This window comes from Phascolarctos cinereus, unplaced genomic scaffold (assembly GCF_003287225.1).
Source record: "Phascolarctos cinereus isolate Bilbo 61053 unplaced genomic scaffold, phaCin_HiC Scaffold_4;HRSCAF=312, whole genome shotgun sequence".
NCBI classification, from domain to species: Eukaryota; Metazoa; Chordata; class Mammalia; order Diprotodontia; family Phascolarctidae; genus Phascolarctos; species Phascolarctos cinereus.
In genome coordinates, this window is record NW_027555847.1 from 659,708,938 (window position 1) to 659,726,338 (window position 17,401).

The 17,401-nt window shown below is 49.2% G+C and overlaps 1 protein-coding gene across 7 annotated transcripts in view; it reads left to right on the forward strand.

Moving 5' to 3' along the window:
* Nucleotides 1-17,401, forward strand: part of NFIX (nuclear factor I X) — a 125,485-nt gene that overhangs the window by 86,497 nt on the left and 21,587 nt on the right. For 5 of the 7 annotated variants that reach the window (XR_013486389.1, XM_078153925.1, XM_020995390.2 and 2 more), the window contains 5 exons: nt 10,940-11,002; nt 11,281-11,355; nt 11,972-12,092; nt 12,521-12,657; nt 16,634-16,756. Coding sequence is in view for 6 of the 7 variants with exons in the window: in XM_078153925.1 (XP_078010051.1) it covers nt 10,940-11,002; nt 11,281-11,355; nt 11,972-12,092; nt 12,521-12,657; nt 16,634-16,756 (519 nt within the window). In the remaining variant the exon portion in view is untranslated. The remainder of the gene's footprint in view (nt 1-10,939; nt 11,003-11,280; nt 11,356-11,971; nt 12,093-12,520; nt 12,658-16,633; nt 16,757-17,401) is intronic. The other 2 variants (XM_020995392.2, XM_078153926.1) reach the window with 1 other exon arrangement.

Genomic DNA, 17,401 nt, shown 5'->3' on the forward strand with positions numbered 1-17,401 from the left:
CAAGGCACAGTGAGAAATGTAGAGGCGTGGGTCCTGTCTTCATATTACTTGACTTGGCTGTGAGTTCTTCCTTTCTTTCTTCTTTTTATGGGTGGTAGTGCCCAACTCTTTGGGTCTGGGCCTGGCCTTGATCCCACTCTGATACAAAGACATAGTCACAAAGATGCAGTGCCCAGGCCCAAATAGTGTCTGCCTCTAAGAGATATAAAGTCATCACCTTCCCATGGAAGATTAGTTCTAAGATGGCTGTCACCTTCAGATCAGAAGCCAACCCAAGCCACCCTGGAGCAGGGAGATGAGCCCAGCTGGGCCAAGAGCTGTTTCTCTGTTTCCCCCTCTCCGCCTCACCTTGTTTTTATCCTAGCTTGCCTCATTCTTTTGTTGTTGTTTTTCCCTGTTTAAACTCACAGAGAAACAACTTTAATTTCGCCTCTCCCCCAGATAAAGACTACAGCACCTGCACACACCTAAAGGGGCTCAAGCCCTGGTTTCATGCCTTGTGTCATTCAGTGGTTCATTAGTTCATTCACGTGACCTGGAGCAAATTACTGAATTCTCTGGGCTTCAGTTTTCTCACCTGCAAACTGGAGGATTTGGAATAGATGATTTTTGAAGTCCATTTCAGCTCAAACAGTAGGTGAGCTCTCTTAGTCTATGACTATGTTAACTCACTCATTCATTCAGCAGTATGGAGTAATGGAGAAGAGTGGGTCTCAAGACCCAGGTCTGAATCACAACTCCAGGACATTTTAGCTGTGTGATCACAAACATAATAATTTTTCCTTTCTCAGCTTCAGTTTCCTCATCTGTAAAATGGGAAACTACTCCTTGTTCTACCTACCTAAGAGCAGTTGTGAGTAAAGTGCTCTGCAGCCTTAAAGGGTTCCCATTAAAATGGGAGTTGTTATTCATTGACTGATTACTACTAGCTATGTTCTGTATCACCAAGAATAGTCCTTTATAGGATCCTTGTCTTGAGTAGGAGCAGCCTTACCTTGTCATCTCCTTGTCCATCTCCATGCCCTCTCCACTTCAACCCCGATTGGTAGGGATCTTGTTTATTGACTTAAGACTAGCAATTGGGTGTGTTCTGGCTGGGGCTGTGTGAGCGTCTGGTTGAGCAGGCTGGAAAAATCATGCTCAGCTCACCTCCTAGATTCTGTCTTTCTTTTGCTCTTGTTTTCTAGCTCCATATTTCTTTGTGTCCCTTTTTACAGCATTTTCCCATTCCCTTTATTTTCCTATGGACCTTTAGATCATAGTAAGATGGTGCTTTTGCAAACAGAAGTCAACTTCCCTCCCTTGGCACAAGATGCCTGCCCAGTGTCCAGGCACCATCTTAAAGAGTTTTCCCTGGGCTGGCTCACCACTGGTACATGTGATGGCTGCAGAAGAAGCCTTCTCCAGCAGGGGCTAGCCAGTGAAGTGTCAGCTCTCTCTTAAGGTGGCACCATAGGCAGGATGGGTTGCTTGGGAGGCAAGGGACTGGGCAGGAAATTCTTTATTTGCTGGGGATGGAACTAGGTATTCCTGGATCATTTATTTTCAAGGGGAAGAAACAAACTTAGCAGCAATTTCTTTGGTTTTGTATGGAAATAGATGAGACTGGTGTAAGTAGGGGGAAGGTCTGGTGCTCCTAATGCCTAAAATGGGACTTCCTGGTGGGATGTCAGAAGTGTGTAGACCATTGCTGTGGAGCAAAGCTCTCTAGCCTTTTGGGCAAACTGGGGAGGCCAGTGTCCCAAGCCCTAAGGACCAGCTTTCTCAGGCTTCTGCTTGGTCCCTTGGCACCCTGGCCATTGAGCGTGCTGTTCTAACTCCAGTCTAAGTGAAGCTGTCCAACAGGCCAGGCATGCAGAGTCTATGGCGTAAAATAAGTCAACACCCACCATCAATTTCCCTGGGAAATCAGGTGCCTCAGATAGACTTAGCTGGGCTGTGGAGAATTCTTAGGGGACTTTAGTATTGGGTGAGAAAGGAATAGCTAACCCACTGGTTAGGCCCTTAGGTAACCAATTCCCTCTTGGTCTGGTCTCTGTACTCTAACCAGTGAGCCAACCAGCCAGCCAGCCAAGCCCTCACCACATAGCTGAACCCTATTTCCAGAGAAGAGCCCTACTGCCAGCCAGTGCAGATATCTCTGCTGCCCTCCGCAATCATTAGCCTTCGTTCTGTTTTCCTTACTTCCTGATTCCCCTTTTATTCACTCACTCTTACCCACAGGCTATACACGCATCTTTTGGGTCTGTGAGTGTTGGGGGAAAGGGGAGGGAGAGAATGGAGGTAGAAAGAAAGAAGGGTTCCTGAAAGCATGCAAGCATAGTAGCTTACCATAGTACCTGGCACTCAGTAGGTGCTTGATAAATGTTTATTGTCTGACTGGTTATTGTAGGATTGTATGCAGCTCTTCTACAAAGAGCTGGAAGGCCACCTGAAGATCTCATAGCCAACTCTCTTACTTTACAAAGGTAGAAACTTGAGTCCAGAGAAATTAATGTCTACCCAAGGTCACATGGGTGGTAGATAGCAATGCCAAGATTGGAACCCAGGTCCTTTGACTCTAAGATCCTGCCTCTGTATGCCCACTTGACCTCTGCCCCAATAGCGCCCGACACCAATATTCTCTCCACCTTTTCATAGTATTGGCTTGAGCTCCTCCAAGTGTTAGGGTGGCAGCTCCTCCTTTGATGGGAGGGTGTACAGATTGTTCAGAAAGTGTTGTGTTGTGGTGAAAAGAACATGGGCTGTATGGTCCTGAGATCTGAGTTCAAACCCTACCTCTGCTAGCTACTATTTATCCCTTATGGGTATGTGAATGAGGCATTTGATCATTTGTTTTGACCCTTTTCTGCTCTGAATCATATTTAATCTATGAAACAGCTCCTGGGCCCCAAGCTCCAGGTTTTGCTAGACTGAGGGGGATGTGAAAGTGAGCGGAAGAGGCCTGGTACCCAGGATAACAATTTCTTCAAGACAACACTTGGGTCTCATGAGCCTTCTTGTTTCATTGTGTTCTCAAGGACTACTTTGGTCTACTGCCTCCTTGTACCAGGAAGGGAGAGAGGCCTCTGTGCCCCACTCCAACCCTTCTAGACCCTGTCTGTCTACCTGTCCACTTCTACGGGATAGCTCAGGTTCCTAGACTTGAGTTTCAGGACGCACAATAGTCACATTCTTCAATTCTGCCTACCATAGGCCAGGCTCTTGGTCCCCTCCCCCACCCCAACCCAAGATTGGGTTTCCTATGCCTTGGCATTGCAGAAGAAAAGTTGGGAAGGTAGCTGCTCCAAGATAGTCTGGCTCCTTGACTATTTCCAGGGAGCTGGGTCATGTTGTCATGTTGTCTAGAGTATAGACACCCCTTTGGGCACTCCACATCCTAGGCCTGTCCCATATCTGGGGCACACCCCCTGGGATTCTGCCCACATTCCAGAGCACAAACCCCACTTGTTTATAAGGAGAAACTTAGTTATAAGGAGAAACTAAGGAGAGATGGGCTGGGGCAGGCACAAGAATCATGCATACCACTTCCTAAGGGGCAATTGGTCTTTCAGGGAATAACAGCTGACATTTCTGGAGTACTTTAAGGTCTGCAAATAATTTTCCTTACACTGTGACACAGGTAATATGAAGATTATTAGTTCCATTTTACAAATGGGAAAACTGAGGCTCAGTCCAGTAAAGTGACATAGCTACCAAGTCAGGATTTGAACCCAGGTCTTCTAACTCTAAATCAAGAAAGGTATGGGGTGTATGTGTGCGTGGGGGTGCTTCTCTCCTACAGAATTGATGTTTGTTTGTGAGTTGTTAGTGGGGGTAACTAAAATGCCTTCAGTGTCATTGTGCCCCTAGGAATGACCTGGATTTTATATACGCGTGTATCATTGTGTTTAAAATTTATATATAAGTGTATCCTGTGAGTGTATCCATTGGTGAGCTTGCCAGTGTGTAAGTGTAGTTGTGTAAGTCTGTGTGTCTTTGTCTGAGGGCATATTTGTCTGCTTGAGACAAAATATGGCAAAAGAAGATGTGTTGGTATGTCTTGTATGTGTATGTGTCTGCATCAGTGTGTGTCTATATATGTGCACATCTGAATATGTGCATTGTTGGTGTGTGAGTGCATCTGTAAGTATATATCTGGATGTAGGTGTAGGAGTGAACACTTATGTGTGCACATGTATGAGTATCTCCAAGTATGTGTCTGTATGTATGTGTTTTGAGAGTGTTTGAATGTGCTTATATGTGTCTGAGTTCATATGTATGTCTAAGCACATATGTATGAGTACATGCATGTTACAGGGAGTGAGGGTGTGTGTGTGTGATTATGTGTGTATATGTGTGTGTGTGTGTGTGTGTGTGTGCACGTGTGCGTGCGTGCTTATGCATGCCGGTGCTTGTGTTCTTCCTCCTACTTCATAAAGAGCTGGTGGAGCAATCAATGTCTGTGAGAAGCAGCTGGGTGATGATTTACGGACTGTCCCTTTAACAGAGCAGAGTTTGTTAGGGGTGGGAGCTAAGGCTGCTCCGAACAGGACATTCCTACCTCACCTAGCGGGAGCCATAAATATCTCCCTGTCTGTAACCAAAAAAATATATATATTAAAAACACGCCATCAATCTGGGGTTTATGTGTAGTGCTGTCCTCCTCCTGGCAACTGTAGACTTCCATCAAAGATGGAAACCCCAACGAAAGGCAGAGAGAGTTCTTTTGGACAGACGGACAAACAGACAGATAGACAAGACAGATACACATACACACACACCCCCAAACCTCTGAGAAGAAACCAGAAGGCTGAAAGAAACTAGAGAGGGCAATGGGGAGAAGAAAGACAAGAGACTAGGCTAAACCAGGACAAGGCAGAATGAGGCCAGGAAACTGTGGAGAAAGAGAGGTCTAGATGGGAGAAGGGTAGGGGTCGGGGTAGGGCCCACTCCTTAATTGAGGTGAACCCAAGTTAGAGGAAGGGTCCGGTGCTGGTGGCTTTGTGCCAAATCTGGCTCTGGGCTGAGAGGCCTACGATCCTACAATCTCTTCTACACTCAGAAAGTGGGGGAGTAACAGATCACATGTGTGCAAGTGATTAAAGGAGGCCCCTTGCAGCCTCTGCCAAATTCTGTTTTGGAACTCATTCCCTAGTAGGCTGTTCAGGATCCGTCAGCCCACAGACACCTTCTCTTTCCTAGTGTTTCTGAATTATACCTGAAAGCTAGAACCTTGGGAAAGTCTCTCTGTCAGTCCAGGCTCCTGCCTTCATGCATGCAGGTGACCTTTGGGCTGGAGGGCCTTGGCTATAGGAGTGTAAGAATTAGAGTTGGAATGTTTTGGAGCTGAATTCTGAATTGTCCACTCCCTACTTCCCTTGCAGGCTCCTGTAGGCCATTCTTGCCCTGTCTGCAATGAGAGACTGAGGCCTCTTATTCTTACCAGGCCTGGTTTATCAGCTCATGGTGGCAGGCATGTTGATGCTAGGCCAGATACAGAAACACCATTCTTATGCTCAAACAGAGCCTGGAAAAACATTATGGTATGGCTCTTGAGTTGTAGGACCCAAGTTCAAATCTTTCCTTTGATACTTAACTACCCTTAGTCAAATCACTTAATCTCTCTGGACCTGAGTTTCCTCATTTATAAAATATGGGTATTAGACATAGACACTCTGATTTCCTTTTTGAGCCCCTAAATCTGTGACATATGATGCAGTTAAAGGATTCTCATACCTAGGCCAGAAGGGAGAGATGTTAGCTTTATGGCTAGAATCCAGGTAGCTCACTGTCCCACTCCCCTCCTTTGTCATCTCCTCAAACAATTAAGAGTATTTTTATGTGGTAAGTCAAACGACCAGGAATATTTTTATGTGATAAATGATTGGGAGTATTTTTATGTGATAGGATAGTCCAAGAGCTTGTGGGTAGAGAAGGGAGCTTTCTTCCCTGCCCAGGTGACTAGCTGGGTGAAGATACTGAGCTGGGTCTATATAGGCTAGGCCCCAGAGCAATGGGATAGGTGCCTGTTTCTGTGGTAAAGGCTGTAGGGGAGACCTCTGCCTCAGAACACATCCTCTGGGAGCATGTGGACTGCGCCAGGGTGGGGAATTAAGTGGGAGAGGCTTTGGTGGGGGGTGGTGGTTGGGGAGTGCTGAAGCCCTAGGCTGTGGAGGATAAAGAAGGAAGCTGGGCACCTGCCCTCATCATGCCAGCCAACATCCTCCCGGCCCCCTTCCCTTACCCACAGGCCACCAGCTGGCCTATTGTCTCTCAATGAGAAAGCAGCCTCTAAAGTGAAGGAACGGAGATCAATGTGTGCCCAGCCATACACACCAGTAGGGAATTGGGAGGTGAGGAGTGTTTGGGGTTTGGGGAGAGAGAAAGAAAGGAAGGGAACAACCGAGAGAGATGGGGAAATGGAGACTGAGGAAGGGACACAGTCAGAGACGGCGTGAAAACCCTCCACCTTTAGAAGCAGAGAATAAAGGCAGAAACAGCTGTTCAGCAGCAAAGTTCCCCTCCTGAGCTATTGGCAGTGGGGAGCAAGCAGGGCCTGTGAACAGGAGATAAAGAGTTCAGGAAAAGTGTTTTCTCTCACTAACCGTGGATTTGTGTGTTTGTTCAGCTGGTGGCTCCGATAAGCCATATTCTGCCAGATAAAAGCCAGAGCTCTGAGATCAGGGCTGGGGAGGGGGCGTGATGAAGGAGCTATTCCTTCCCTCCCTCCTCTTCTTCCCTTGGCTGCCTTGCCCTTGGCCTGAAGGGTCCTCTAGGAGCTGAGACAGAGAATGGGATGACGCAGGTGGGCTGGGAACCCCTTCCTGAAGACAGACTATGCTTCTCAAGCAGAGCTAGCCAGGGCCCCAGTCTCCAGGGAGGAGAGACCAGGGACATTGCTTCTAGGAAAAGCAGGGGAATAACTACAGAATGTCACCCCAGCCCCCCACCCCCACCCCGACCCACTCGGCGATGTGTAAGCATGCGGAAGAAGCTTGCCCATGGTGTCCTCATGTTACAGAGCCAAGTCTGATCCACAGATTGAGGGTGGGGAGTAAGAGGAGAGGAGAAGGGATATCATTACTCAGGGGACCTAGCCCCTAAGGAGTGCTAAACAGCATTGCTGGGGTCTTAGAGGAAAGGATCTTGACATCGCGTCTAGAACTACTCTGTTCTAACCCTTCCACCATTCCTGAAGGTACAGAGAAGACTTTGCCACCTGTGACCTCCCATCCAACCCCGGAACCTCAATTTCCCTATCTTAGTAATGGGTCTCATATATTTAACTAATTTGGGTCCCTAGTCCTGGAGAATACTGGCAACTAGGTGGTGCAGTAGATACAGCTCTAGGCCTGGAGTCAGTAAGACCTGAGTTCACATCTGGTCTCAGGTACTTACTAGGTGTGTGACTCTGGGCAAGTCACTTAATCTATGTCTGCCTCAGTTTCTCCAACTGCGAAATAAAGAGACAATAATATCTCTTAGGGTTGTTGTGAGGACAAAACAATATTTGTAAAGTGCTTTGTAAATATTAAAGTGCCATATAGATACTAACTTATCAGTATGCTAGATGTATTAATAGGGCCTTCCTGAGAGAAACAGCCATATCCTCAGCCCTAGTCGACCAAAAGGGTGCAAGTGGTGTATTCGGTTACATCTACAACAGAGGGACACGGACCCAGCTGCCCCTAGGTTGGCTCTTCAGCCTCCCTCCCAACCCATCCCATGTCCAAATTTTCAGTCTTTTGTCCTGGGGCTAAGCTCAGCATCTCGGGGGCTGGCGGCTGTCAGCATTGTGGGGACTCTGGCCGGAGCCGCCAGCAGTAAGATGGCTGCCAAGGTTTAAAATGGCTGCCAGAAGCGAACGGGAAGAGAAGCAGAGGGGTTCAGACTAGTTGGATCTGCTTTTAGTCTGGGGGAAGAAAACATCCCTTGCCCAAACCTTTACTCTTTGCCTTTCAATTAAAGTAACAACAGCAACAACGACGACAATAGTGCTACTAATCATGTTTATGGGTAATTTTCTAGTGGAGAAACGATTTCTCCACTGCTCGCTTTCCCAAGTTCCCAGTCTTAGAATCCCTGCCTCCTTCCCTGTCCCTGTCCCCGACTCTGTCTCTTTCCTTTTGTCTTCCTCTGTGTGCATGTGCGTGTCTGTCTGTCTGTCTGTCTGTCTGCCTGTCAGTCTGTCTGTCTTCTTGATTTCACCTGATGATTTTGGAATGGAATGGGACAACTCAAGGAGTACATGCCTTCTAAGGGGAATTTCAAAGCAGCTCTAGGACATTGGAGTATGAGCTTTTTGGTCTCCAGCTTCATGGACTTTTCTGAGTTAGGTCAGGAGATGGGCCTTTTTTTGAACAGAATGTGGGCCATGCCTGCTTCTTCCAGGGCTCCCCCTTACCCTTTTCCCCACAAAGCCACAACTGTATCAGCTCCTTTGGTGGGCAAAGGTTCCATGTCCTCTACCATAGTTGACTTGGGGAGAGGATAGAATGATTCTTAGCAGCTTCATATCTTTGCTTGTAACTCAAGCATCTTTCCTTGGAGGCCCTCTGTTCCTAGACTAGTCTGACTTAGGTCTTTAGATTGACATTGGGGCAATCTCTGTCCAGGCCTATTGGGCTGTGAACTTAGGCTTATGGGAAGGTGGAGATGAGCTACAGAACCTATGGTTAGGGAACCAATCTTTTTTTTTTTTGAGGCAGTCAGGGTTAAGTGACTTGCCCAAGGTCACACAGCTAGTAAGTGTGAAATGTCTGAGGCTGGATTTGAAACTCAGGTCCTCTTGACTCCAGGGCTGGTGCTCTGTCCACTGTGCAAGGGAATCAGTCTTGAGGATCCTGGGGGGAGAGTGGTGGTGGTTGTGGTGGTAGGGGTAGTGAGGAAACTGCCCCTTATGGTCCCACAAATACCTAGCAATAACAGTAATCCTTTAGCCAGGCTGGTTGGGGCTTAAGCTCAGATCCAGGATGAATCATGTAAGAGTTGAAAGAAACTTTGCAGGTCATCTAGACAAACCCATACCTAAGCTGAGCAGGAATTCCCTTTACAAAATCCCCTACAAATGGTCATCCAGCCTCTACTTGAAATCTTACCAATCTATCTTACCAATAGAAACTCACTAGCCCATTTCACTTTTGGATACTTTCTAATTCTAATTTCACTCTGTAATTATTTAGGAAGCTCAAGAGGCTGAAAATTAAAGTGACTAGAAATCTATTTATTCCTACTTTCCCTTAGCATTGTACTTCTCTAGATGAGAAGCTACCCTTCTAGGCAGCTCCTTTAGTTGGATTCCTCATTAAGGAGGACTTTTCCCATAGGCTCCCTCCAAAGCATAGGAAAGCATGCAAATAAATGGCCCTGTAGACAGCTGCCTCTCCCTACCCAGTAAAAGCTATGTGGGAGGTAGGAGACCAGGGCTGGCACAGTACAGGCTGGTTGGATTGGGGCATAGTCTTTGCCCTTCACTGTGGGCTGAGCCAAGTCAGGGAAACTAAGATCTAGATTCTGTAGTGATGTCCAGGTCCAAGATGTAGAAGGGCCTTTCCTTCCAGAATGCTGGTGCAGACTTCCCTTAACCTGCAATATTTTGGGGTTATTAATCACAGTTTTCCTCTTCTGTGGTTGAAGTAGAAACTGTCCCCCTTCCCTTTTTCCCACTGTTCTCTCCCCCAACACCTGGACCTGGAAGGGTTATGGTGGGGCAGTAGTCTGCAGGCAAGCCTCCCCAGAACACAAGTAATGGCATGTAGTGGAAACATTGGATTTGGGGTCAAAAGGCTTTCCATTTATTGCCTACATGACATTGCTGCTAAACCTCTTGGTGGCTCAATTTTCCTCATCTATAAAATGAGGAGATTGGATTAGATGATCTCTAAGGTGTCTTCTAGCTCTAAATCTGATGAGAATCCTGGCATTCTCTGACTTCCAGGATCAGGAGTCACTGAAGTGAAATTCCCAGACATCACACCAGAAAGGGCTCTGTAGTTCTCTCCCTCTGGGAGAAATCCCACCCCTACACACCTGCTGACAGCCCAGTACCAATCTAGCTAGGTACTTGCCTTAACCTGGCTACTGGGATTGGCCCGTCTGTTCTTGGTGATCCTCATCCTTTCTCAGAGGTGTCCATGTTGCTTCTCTCTATATCCCCACCCCCAACTGGCCTCTGGCTTCCCTGCTTCTTTAGCCTTCTGCCAACTGCCATGCCCAGGCGGGCATTCTGGAGGTCCCTGTAGTGCCCCTGGCATACAAAGCATTGGGGGATAGTGGGATAGAGAAGGAAGGGGGCTTTCCCAAGCTCAGCAAAATATTCACACACACACACACACACACACACACACACACACACACACACACACACACACTATCCCTGCCTCTCTGAGAGCTGCACAATAGGACCCTTGTGTCTGAGCTCTGAGCAGCTGTGGCACTGGGGCATGAGACAGCCCCAGACTGGCTGGCACAAAATGGGCGACAGTGTTGGGGGCACACCTCCCCCCTCTGGGTTGCCAGGCACTGCCTGCAAGCTTAAAGGTGAAAGGGTAGGGTGGGGTAGGGTGTATATGGGGGTGGGGGGAGGCGGGCATAAAAGAATGGCTGGGAATGGAGTTAATTAATTAAAGGAGCATCTCATCTGCCAGCCAAAGGATGTGGGGGATGGGGATTCCTAAGGCCTCTCTAGCTGTGGGAGGAAACCTGGTCTGGGAGCTGAATTCTTTCCCCAGCTTCATCCTTGTCTTGCTTTGAACCCCCCTTTTTTTCTCTCCTGACCTTCCTCTGAGATCTCTGGGAGTTTTCCCCTCTGCAGACATCAGGGCCATGGCTCTTAGGTGGGGTGGAGTGGGAATGGGGAAGAGGGAGTTAGGATTAAGTTATTCCTGGGTAGCCTGATGGTCTGCCCTGGGGTGAAACCTGAGCTTAACCCCATCTGCCCCTTTGTATCTCCTGGCAGAATCCGGACAATCAGACAGTTCAAACCAGCAAGGAGATGCGGACATCAAACCACTGCCCAATGGTGAGTACCTTTCCCCTTGCTCTCTCCCACTCATCCCTGACCTGCCTTTGTCCTTCCTTCCACTTCCCCTTTCTCATGGGTCTCTGGGTCATTTGGAAGGACCCATGAGTCATCTGGGGCCCTCCACTTCCCATGGCCCCAACACTATCCCCTCCAGGGCAAACTTGGAGGTCAGGGCATGGGTAGAGCCTTGAGACTCCACTGAGAGGGGAGGCAAGAGATGCCAGAGTTCCCTCCTCTCTCTACTCTTGCCTCACCTGTCTTCTTCTCCCTTGTAGGGCACTTAAGTTTCCAAGACTGCTTTGTGACCTCTGGGGTCTGGAATGTGACTGAGCTGGTCAGAGTATCACAGAGTAAGTGAACCCCCTTCCTTCCAAGCCCAGAACCTGTCTGGTTGAGGAAGTTGGGTTGGGAGGGACCCCATTGTTGCCCCTGTGTTGAGTGTCTGGCCACTGCTGAACTTGCTCTGCTAGGTTTGGGGAGAGGGCAGATGGGGATCCCTCCAGATGGAGCCTTCTTTCTCTTCTACCCCACACAGTCCCTACTCCCACCCCTTGCTGTGGTGGGGCTTATTCCTGTAACAGGAGTCAATCCAGGGCAAAGCTATACAGACCCTAAGGAAGAAAAAAACTGGCTTGATGCCTTGATCTCCACCACCATGGAGGAGAAAATTTGTACTCTAAAGAGTTTGTCAGTAGGGAGACCCTCCTCACCTAAGGAAGGACATGGTTCTGTACCCATGGTTATCCTGGGCCTCCAACCGCAGAATAGGTCTGATGCTCTTGGTCATTGGTTGTTCCTAGAGAGTCTGATCAAAGAGAAGGATCTGCCACAAGCTGGTAGAGCCTCCCCAGTCTTCTCTGATCCAGAAGGCACTCTCCTGTTCTAACCTCTTAAAGATAGGATCCAAACAAAGGCCAGTCTGTCTTGTTCTTTCTGACCTCACAGTCCTCTTTCTTACCCATCTAGCTCCTGTTGCTACGGCGTCAGGGCCTAACTTCTCCCTGGCGGATTTGGAGAGCCCCAGTTATTACAACATAAACCAGGTGACTCTTGGGCGGCGGTCCATCACCTCCCCTCCTTCCACCAGGTAAGTATGGCCTTCAGCACTCACTGAACTTTCTGGTCTTCACTGCCTTTCTGTCACACATCATCCTAGGCCTTTGGCATGCCCCAGGGATAAATAATGAATAAGTGAGGTTATAGACATTGGTACCTATTAAGAGTTGGGAATGGTGGGATCTTTTCAGTTCCATAGGGATGCCAACCCCAGGCCTGCATGTGCCAGATAATGTCAGAAGGCAAGGGGATTGCTGCCTTTCCCCAGTATTTGCCAGTATTGCTAGGTAAGAACTCTCAAAATTCTAGGGGTTTACCCCAACTCTAGCCAGCTCTTCCCTTTCCCTTCCTTCCCCCTACCTCTTGGGAATGGGTGCCTTTCTAGGAAAACTAAGACTGACTTCATGGATTCTTTCCCCATTCTACCCCCTTCTGACTCTCTTTCTTTTCTCCATTCAGCACCACCAAGCGCCCTAAATCCATAGATGACAGCGAGATGGAGAGCCCCGTGGATGACGTGTTCTACCCTGGGACAGGACGGTCCCCAGCAGCTGGCAGCAGCCAGTCCAGTGGTTGGCCCAATGATGTGGATGCAGGTACAGTTATCTTAGCAGTGCCCTACCTAGAGCAGGGAGTCAGGCACTAGGGAGTCTAGGCTAGTCCTAAATTGGGGTAAACTCCCTTTCCCCTTTCAGTCCCAATAAGTTCCACTTCGGTAAGAGGCCTAGGTATATACAGCAAAGATATTCCTTTTCCTTTCTAGCCCTCCTGCATGCTCCCTCTGGCTTTGCCCCAGGGGGCCTCACATTGCCAAGTTTGGGGTGCTCTCCTCACCCCACCCTTTCCCAATGAGAGCCAGGCTAGGCAAAATGTATGAGGAAGAGTTCTGCTGCCTTTTTGCAAGTGAACATTGCTCAGTGATCAAGATGGCATGGAGGGCAGAGACCCAAGGAAGGCAACCCTCCAGCTTTATATAGTGAGAAAGTTTTCATTTTTCTTTCAGTTCCCCCTTAGGCTCTTTGTTACTGGCTTTTTTCAATCAAATCACCACCAATTCTATGGTTCCTTTTTCATTGCGCAAAGTACTCACTTGTAGAGAAAACAGAGGAGCCCAAGAGAAAGGGAGAGAGGGTGGAGAGATTCTTAGATCAGACTGAGGGGTTTCGATAGAAGAGAGGGTCTTGTGAAGAAACCATGGAACGAGTTAACCCTAAGAAAAAGTGAACCTCTCTTAGGTATTTCCCTCTGAGTATTTCCAAGGTAGGGAGACCCTATCCCTGAACCAGCCTACCCGCTTTCCTTCTGAGGTCAGTTGGCACCGTCTGACACTCAGACCTGAAGAAATATGGACTTCTGTGTATGTGAAAAGAGGGTCTGTGTGCAATGCCTCTAAAAACCCAGGTTATACCTGTGTACATGTGGGTGGCTGTCTGTGAATATAGACTTACGTGTTTGTAAGGAGGGCATATATACAACACCTTGGTGCGTGTAAGGGTCATATATGTGGGCATGTTTGTCCCACAGGTTGTGAGGTTAGAGTTTTGTAAAAAATTGGAGCTGTGTGTAAAGAGTGCATGTTTAGGATGCCTCAGTAGGAATGTGTGAGCATGAGTGTGTACGTGAGGAGGATGTTGGCATGTTACCTAGTTATACTTCATTGTGTGGATATGTGTGTACCTTGTAAGGAGATTACATGCCTGATGCCTTAATGAACATGTAGCTTGTGTGCTTGTGAATAGAATGGTACCATATCTCAATGCTTGTGGGCAGGGCAGGTGAACATGGTCACATGGTGACTGTGTGTAGATGTGTAGATGAAAAGAGAATAGTTGCGCAATGTTTGGATCACAGATGTGGTCACATGGGTGTAGATGTGAGCGTTCTTGTGTGTATGCACAACCCCCAGATGGGTGAGCTCCTGAGTAGGGGTACCTGGGTATGTACGTAGGTAAGGGCATGTGAACAATCAGGCCTCTGAGTGGTGTCTATTTTTGTATACAGGACGAGTTAGGGACTCTACTTACCTGATGGAAAGCGCTGTTGCCTTGGAGCATTATTTGCTTTTTATAGAGCTTTCAAAGCAAGGAATGGGGGCCAGATAAGCCCTGTGAATTAGTCTAGGTTGGGCTAGATTGGGTTAGACTGGGTTGAGGTCTCCCTCCTTTTGAAAAGGATTTAGTGGATGGGGAAAGGAAAGGGGTGCTTTTCTGGGCGTTTTCTTGCTTTGTCTTTCATTCTTGCCTCTTTGTCCCCCAAATGCAAGCTCTATGCCTCAGTTTTGTTTTGTTTTATTTTTTGCTCCCCAGAATGTGAAGATAAGTGCTTATCTTCATGTCCACAGTGGGTCTTTGAGATCCTTAGGCTCTTCCCAAAATTTGCCCTGTATAGGACAGCTGCTGTTCTGGAGTGGTTCCTGGGGCTCCCTGTGGACTAGGCCAGCCAAAATAGGGGTTCTGGGTTCTTTTCTTGAGAGATGGGAGTGAGAATGGAGGGAGGAATGAGACTGAAGAAGTGGGAAAGTAATTGTAGAGAATGCACTGGGTAGGCTAGAGGGTAGGAGAGAAGGCTTCCAAGCCCCAGTGCCAGTGAACAAATGTATAAACGAATGAATGCATGAAAAAACGTTAAGTGCTAGGCAGCTGCTCCTCTCTGGACTATAGAAGGTGTCCCATGGGGAGGGAGAATATAGTAGTAGTGCCCTCCTGACAGTGCTATGAAGTTGGCATTGGACAGCCAGTCCCATGAGACTCTGAAGTAGTGAGGAGTGAGGCCCCCTTCTCTCCTGGGCTCTTCTCTAGTGGATCTCTCCTTTCCCCCGTACCAACATTCCTCCTGGTGTGTCACGTTTAGGACTGGGGATTCTCCAGCCTTGCTAGTGCCCCCCATCCTCCTGCAGCCCCTGTTTCTGTGGACAGATGCCCTCTAGTCTCCAGCTCCTGAGTCCCTCCTCTTCTTTCCCCATTTCTTCCCCCTCCCTTCTCCCTCAACGACTCTATTCATGTTGTTCCCTGTGCTGCCGACAAATCGCCAATTAAGCAGCCCAGCTGCAGGACCAGGAACAGCTGGGGAGGTGCTGCGTGGCAGTGGGGACAGCTGTGCACAGCTGGCGGGAGCTCCCCCACCCCCACTGTCATGCCAGCTATCAGGTGGCACGCAGCTGCCGCCAGATAACACTTCTGCTGGTGACTGGGAGCTCTCCTGCTCTTTCCTTCCATTCTCTCCTCTCCCCACTCCCCTACCCCACCTCCTCTTCTTTGCGGTCTGGATGACTGTCACATCTCTTCAGCTTGGCTGTCCCCTGAAGAAGTCAGCCCTAGAGCCTTTGGCACCTCTTTTTTCCCATTCCCAGTCCTGGCACCTCTAAACTCACCTCCTGCCTCCTGTGCCCCTTGTCACCAATGCAAGAGTCCTTCCTGCCAAGGGGGAGGGCACTGCCCCCAAGCCATGCAGAGTAGCACCTGCTCTAACCTGGCAGTATTCAGACACCGCACCAGCTAAGCCCAGGGACATCTGTAACTGCCAACCCCAGAGCTGTCAGAATTAGGGACAGGCAGGGGGCTCTCTCTCTCTCTGCATCCTCATTTTCAGCTGGGTGGCAACCCCAGAATCTAGTGATGATGCCTCAGGAGAATGAATAGTCCATTCTGTGTGACCCAGTCATTCATCTCCTTCCTCTAACCATGTTCCATTCCTGAGGGGAGTAGTTCTGACAGGCTTTGCCCCAGCTTTATCTGGTCATCTGGGAGAGTGTGTGACAAAGTGCTTTAATGTTAGCTGTCCTTGTCCTTGATGGTGTTGCTTTTTGCTGTTGTCGTGTGAGGCCCTGTCCAGGGTTCCCTCTAACCCAAATCCTACCCTTCCTTGAAGAACCATGGCCCCAGGGCTACTGTGCACTCCCTTTCCTGCACCCATGCTCAGTAAGAACAAAGAAAGACATCGGATTTGGGGGTTTCCTTGATTCCCCACCCTCTCTCCAGGTCCAGGCTGCTGTCATACCCAGGGCATATCCAGGAGGGAGATAGTAGGAAAAAGACAGGAATGGGAAACAAGGTGGAAGGGAGTAGGGGGGATGCAGGGTAGGGGCCCTGGCCACCTTGTCCCTGTGAGCCCCACTTTGGTTTCTTCCCTCACCCCAAGACCTGCTCACTACCTTCCTTCCTCTCCCTGCCAACCCTGTGAGACTTTTGCCCTGGCTCCTGGAAATTCTTCTGCAGGTTTCCTCTATGGGTCTTTGGGTAGAAAAGTGGTAAGCCCTCCTTCATACCTTCCACAGTCTTGGGCACCATTCTGCTTGCCTCTTTCCCAATGTCCAGACGGCACACATTACCCCATAGCTTGGTGTGTGGAGTGCCCTTACTATTGTTTTACAGGCAGGGTAAAGAAAACAGGAGAGAGAAAGGGTAGGGGGAAGCAGGGCATTAACAAAGACCTTGGGTTTGGGTAGGAATCATAGGAGGAGGGAGCTGCTGGGCTTGCCTGTACTTCTCGTGCTTCACTGCGCCCCCTCTCACCCCCACCTTGCCCCCAGGCCTCTGCTAAACCCACCCTATGTTGCTGGTTCCTCCCCCCCAGGCCCGGCTTCTCTAAAGAAGTCAGGAAAGCTGGACTTCTGCAGTGCCCTCTCCTCTCAGACCAGCTCCCCGCGCATGGCTTTCACCCACCACCCGCTGCCCGTGCTAGCTGGAGTGAGACCAGGTGAGAACCGAGGTTGGGGAAGGGGGGGAAGAGGGGGCGGCCGGTGGGAGGGGTGTGGGGGATGGCCCCAAACTGGCAGGGGCGTGCTCCCTCTCCTCCCTCCTCCTCTCCGCCCCGGCTCTCTCGGAGTAGGCCAGGCCAGGGAAGCAGGGCATGGCATGGGGGTGGTCCCAGACTGGGAGTGGCATCTCTCCCCTCCCCCCAGCTTTTTGAGTAGGCCAGGGCAGGGAATGGGGTCTGGGGAGGCTGTGGGGAGGATTATGGGAAGCAGCCTTAAACAGTAGTGCCCCCCAACTTTCATTCCCCCAGCCCTCTGAGGGGGTCAGTGGAGCAGCCCAAATTGGCAGTGAAATCCTTTCCCCCTTCTCCCTTTCTCTTTGAATAGGGGCAGATCAAGACAGCAAGGAAGGGAGGGTATAGGGCATCTTCTTGCCTGCTAGATGAGGCCTACTAGACTTCCCTGTCTGCCCCTTTCCTCTTCCCTCTCAGAGTGGCAAAAGGCAGAGGCTCTTAGTGGGGCAGGGCTGGGGATTCAATATGGTCCCCCTCTCCACTTTCCACTGACCTGTGCCAGGAGGTTCCAAGGTCATGAGAGGCTAAGCAAGGTCCTGAGGGGAAGGAGACAATTGTTTTGGATCCAGGTTT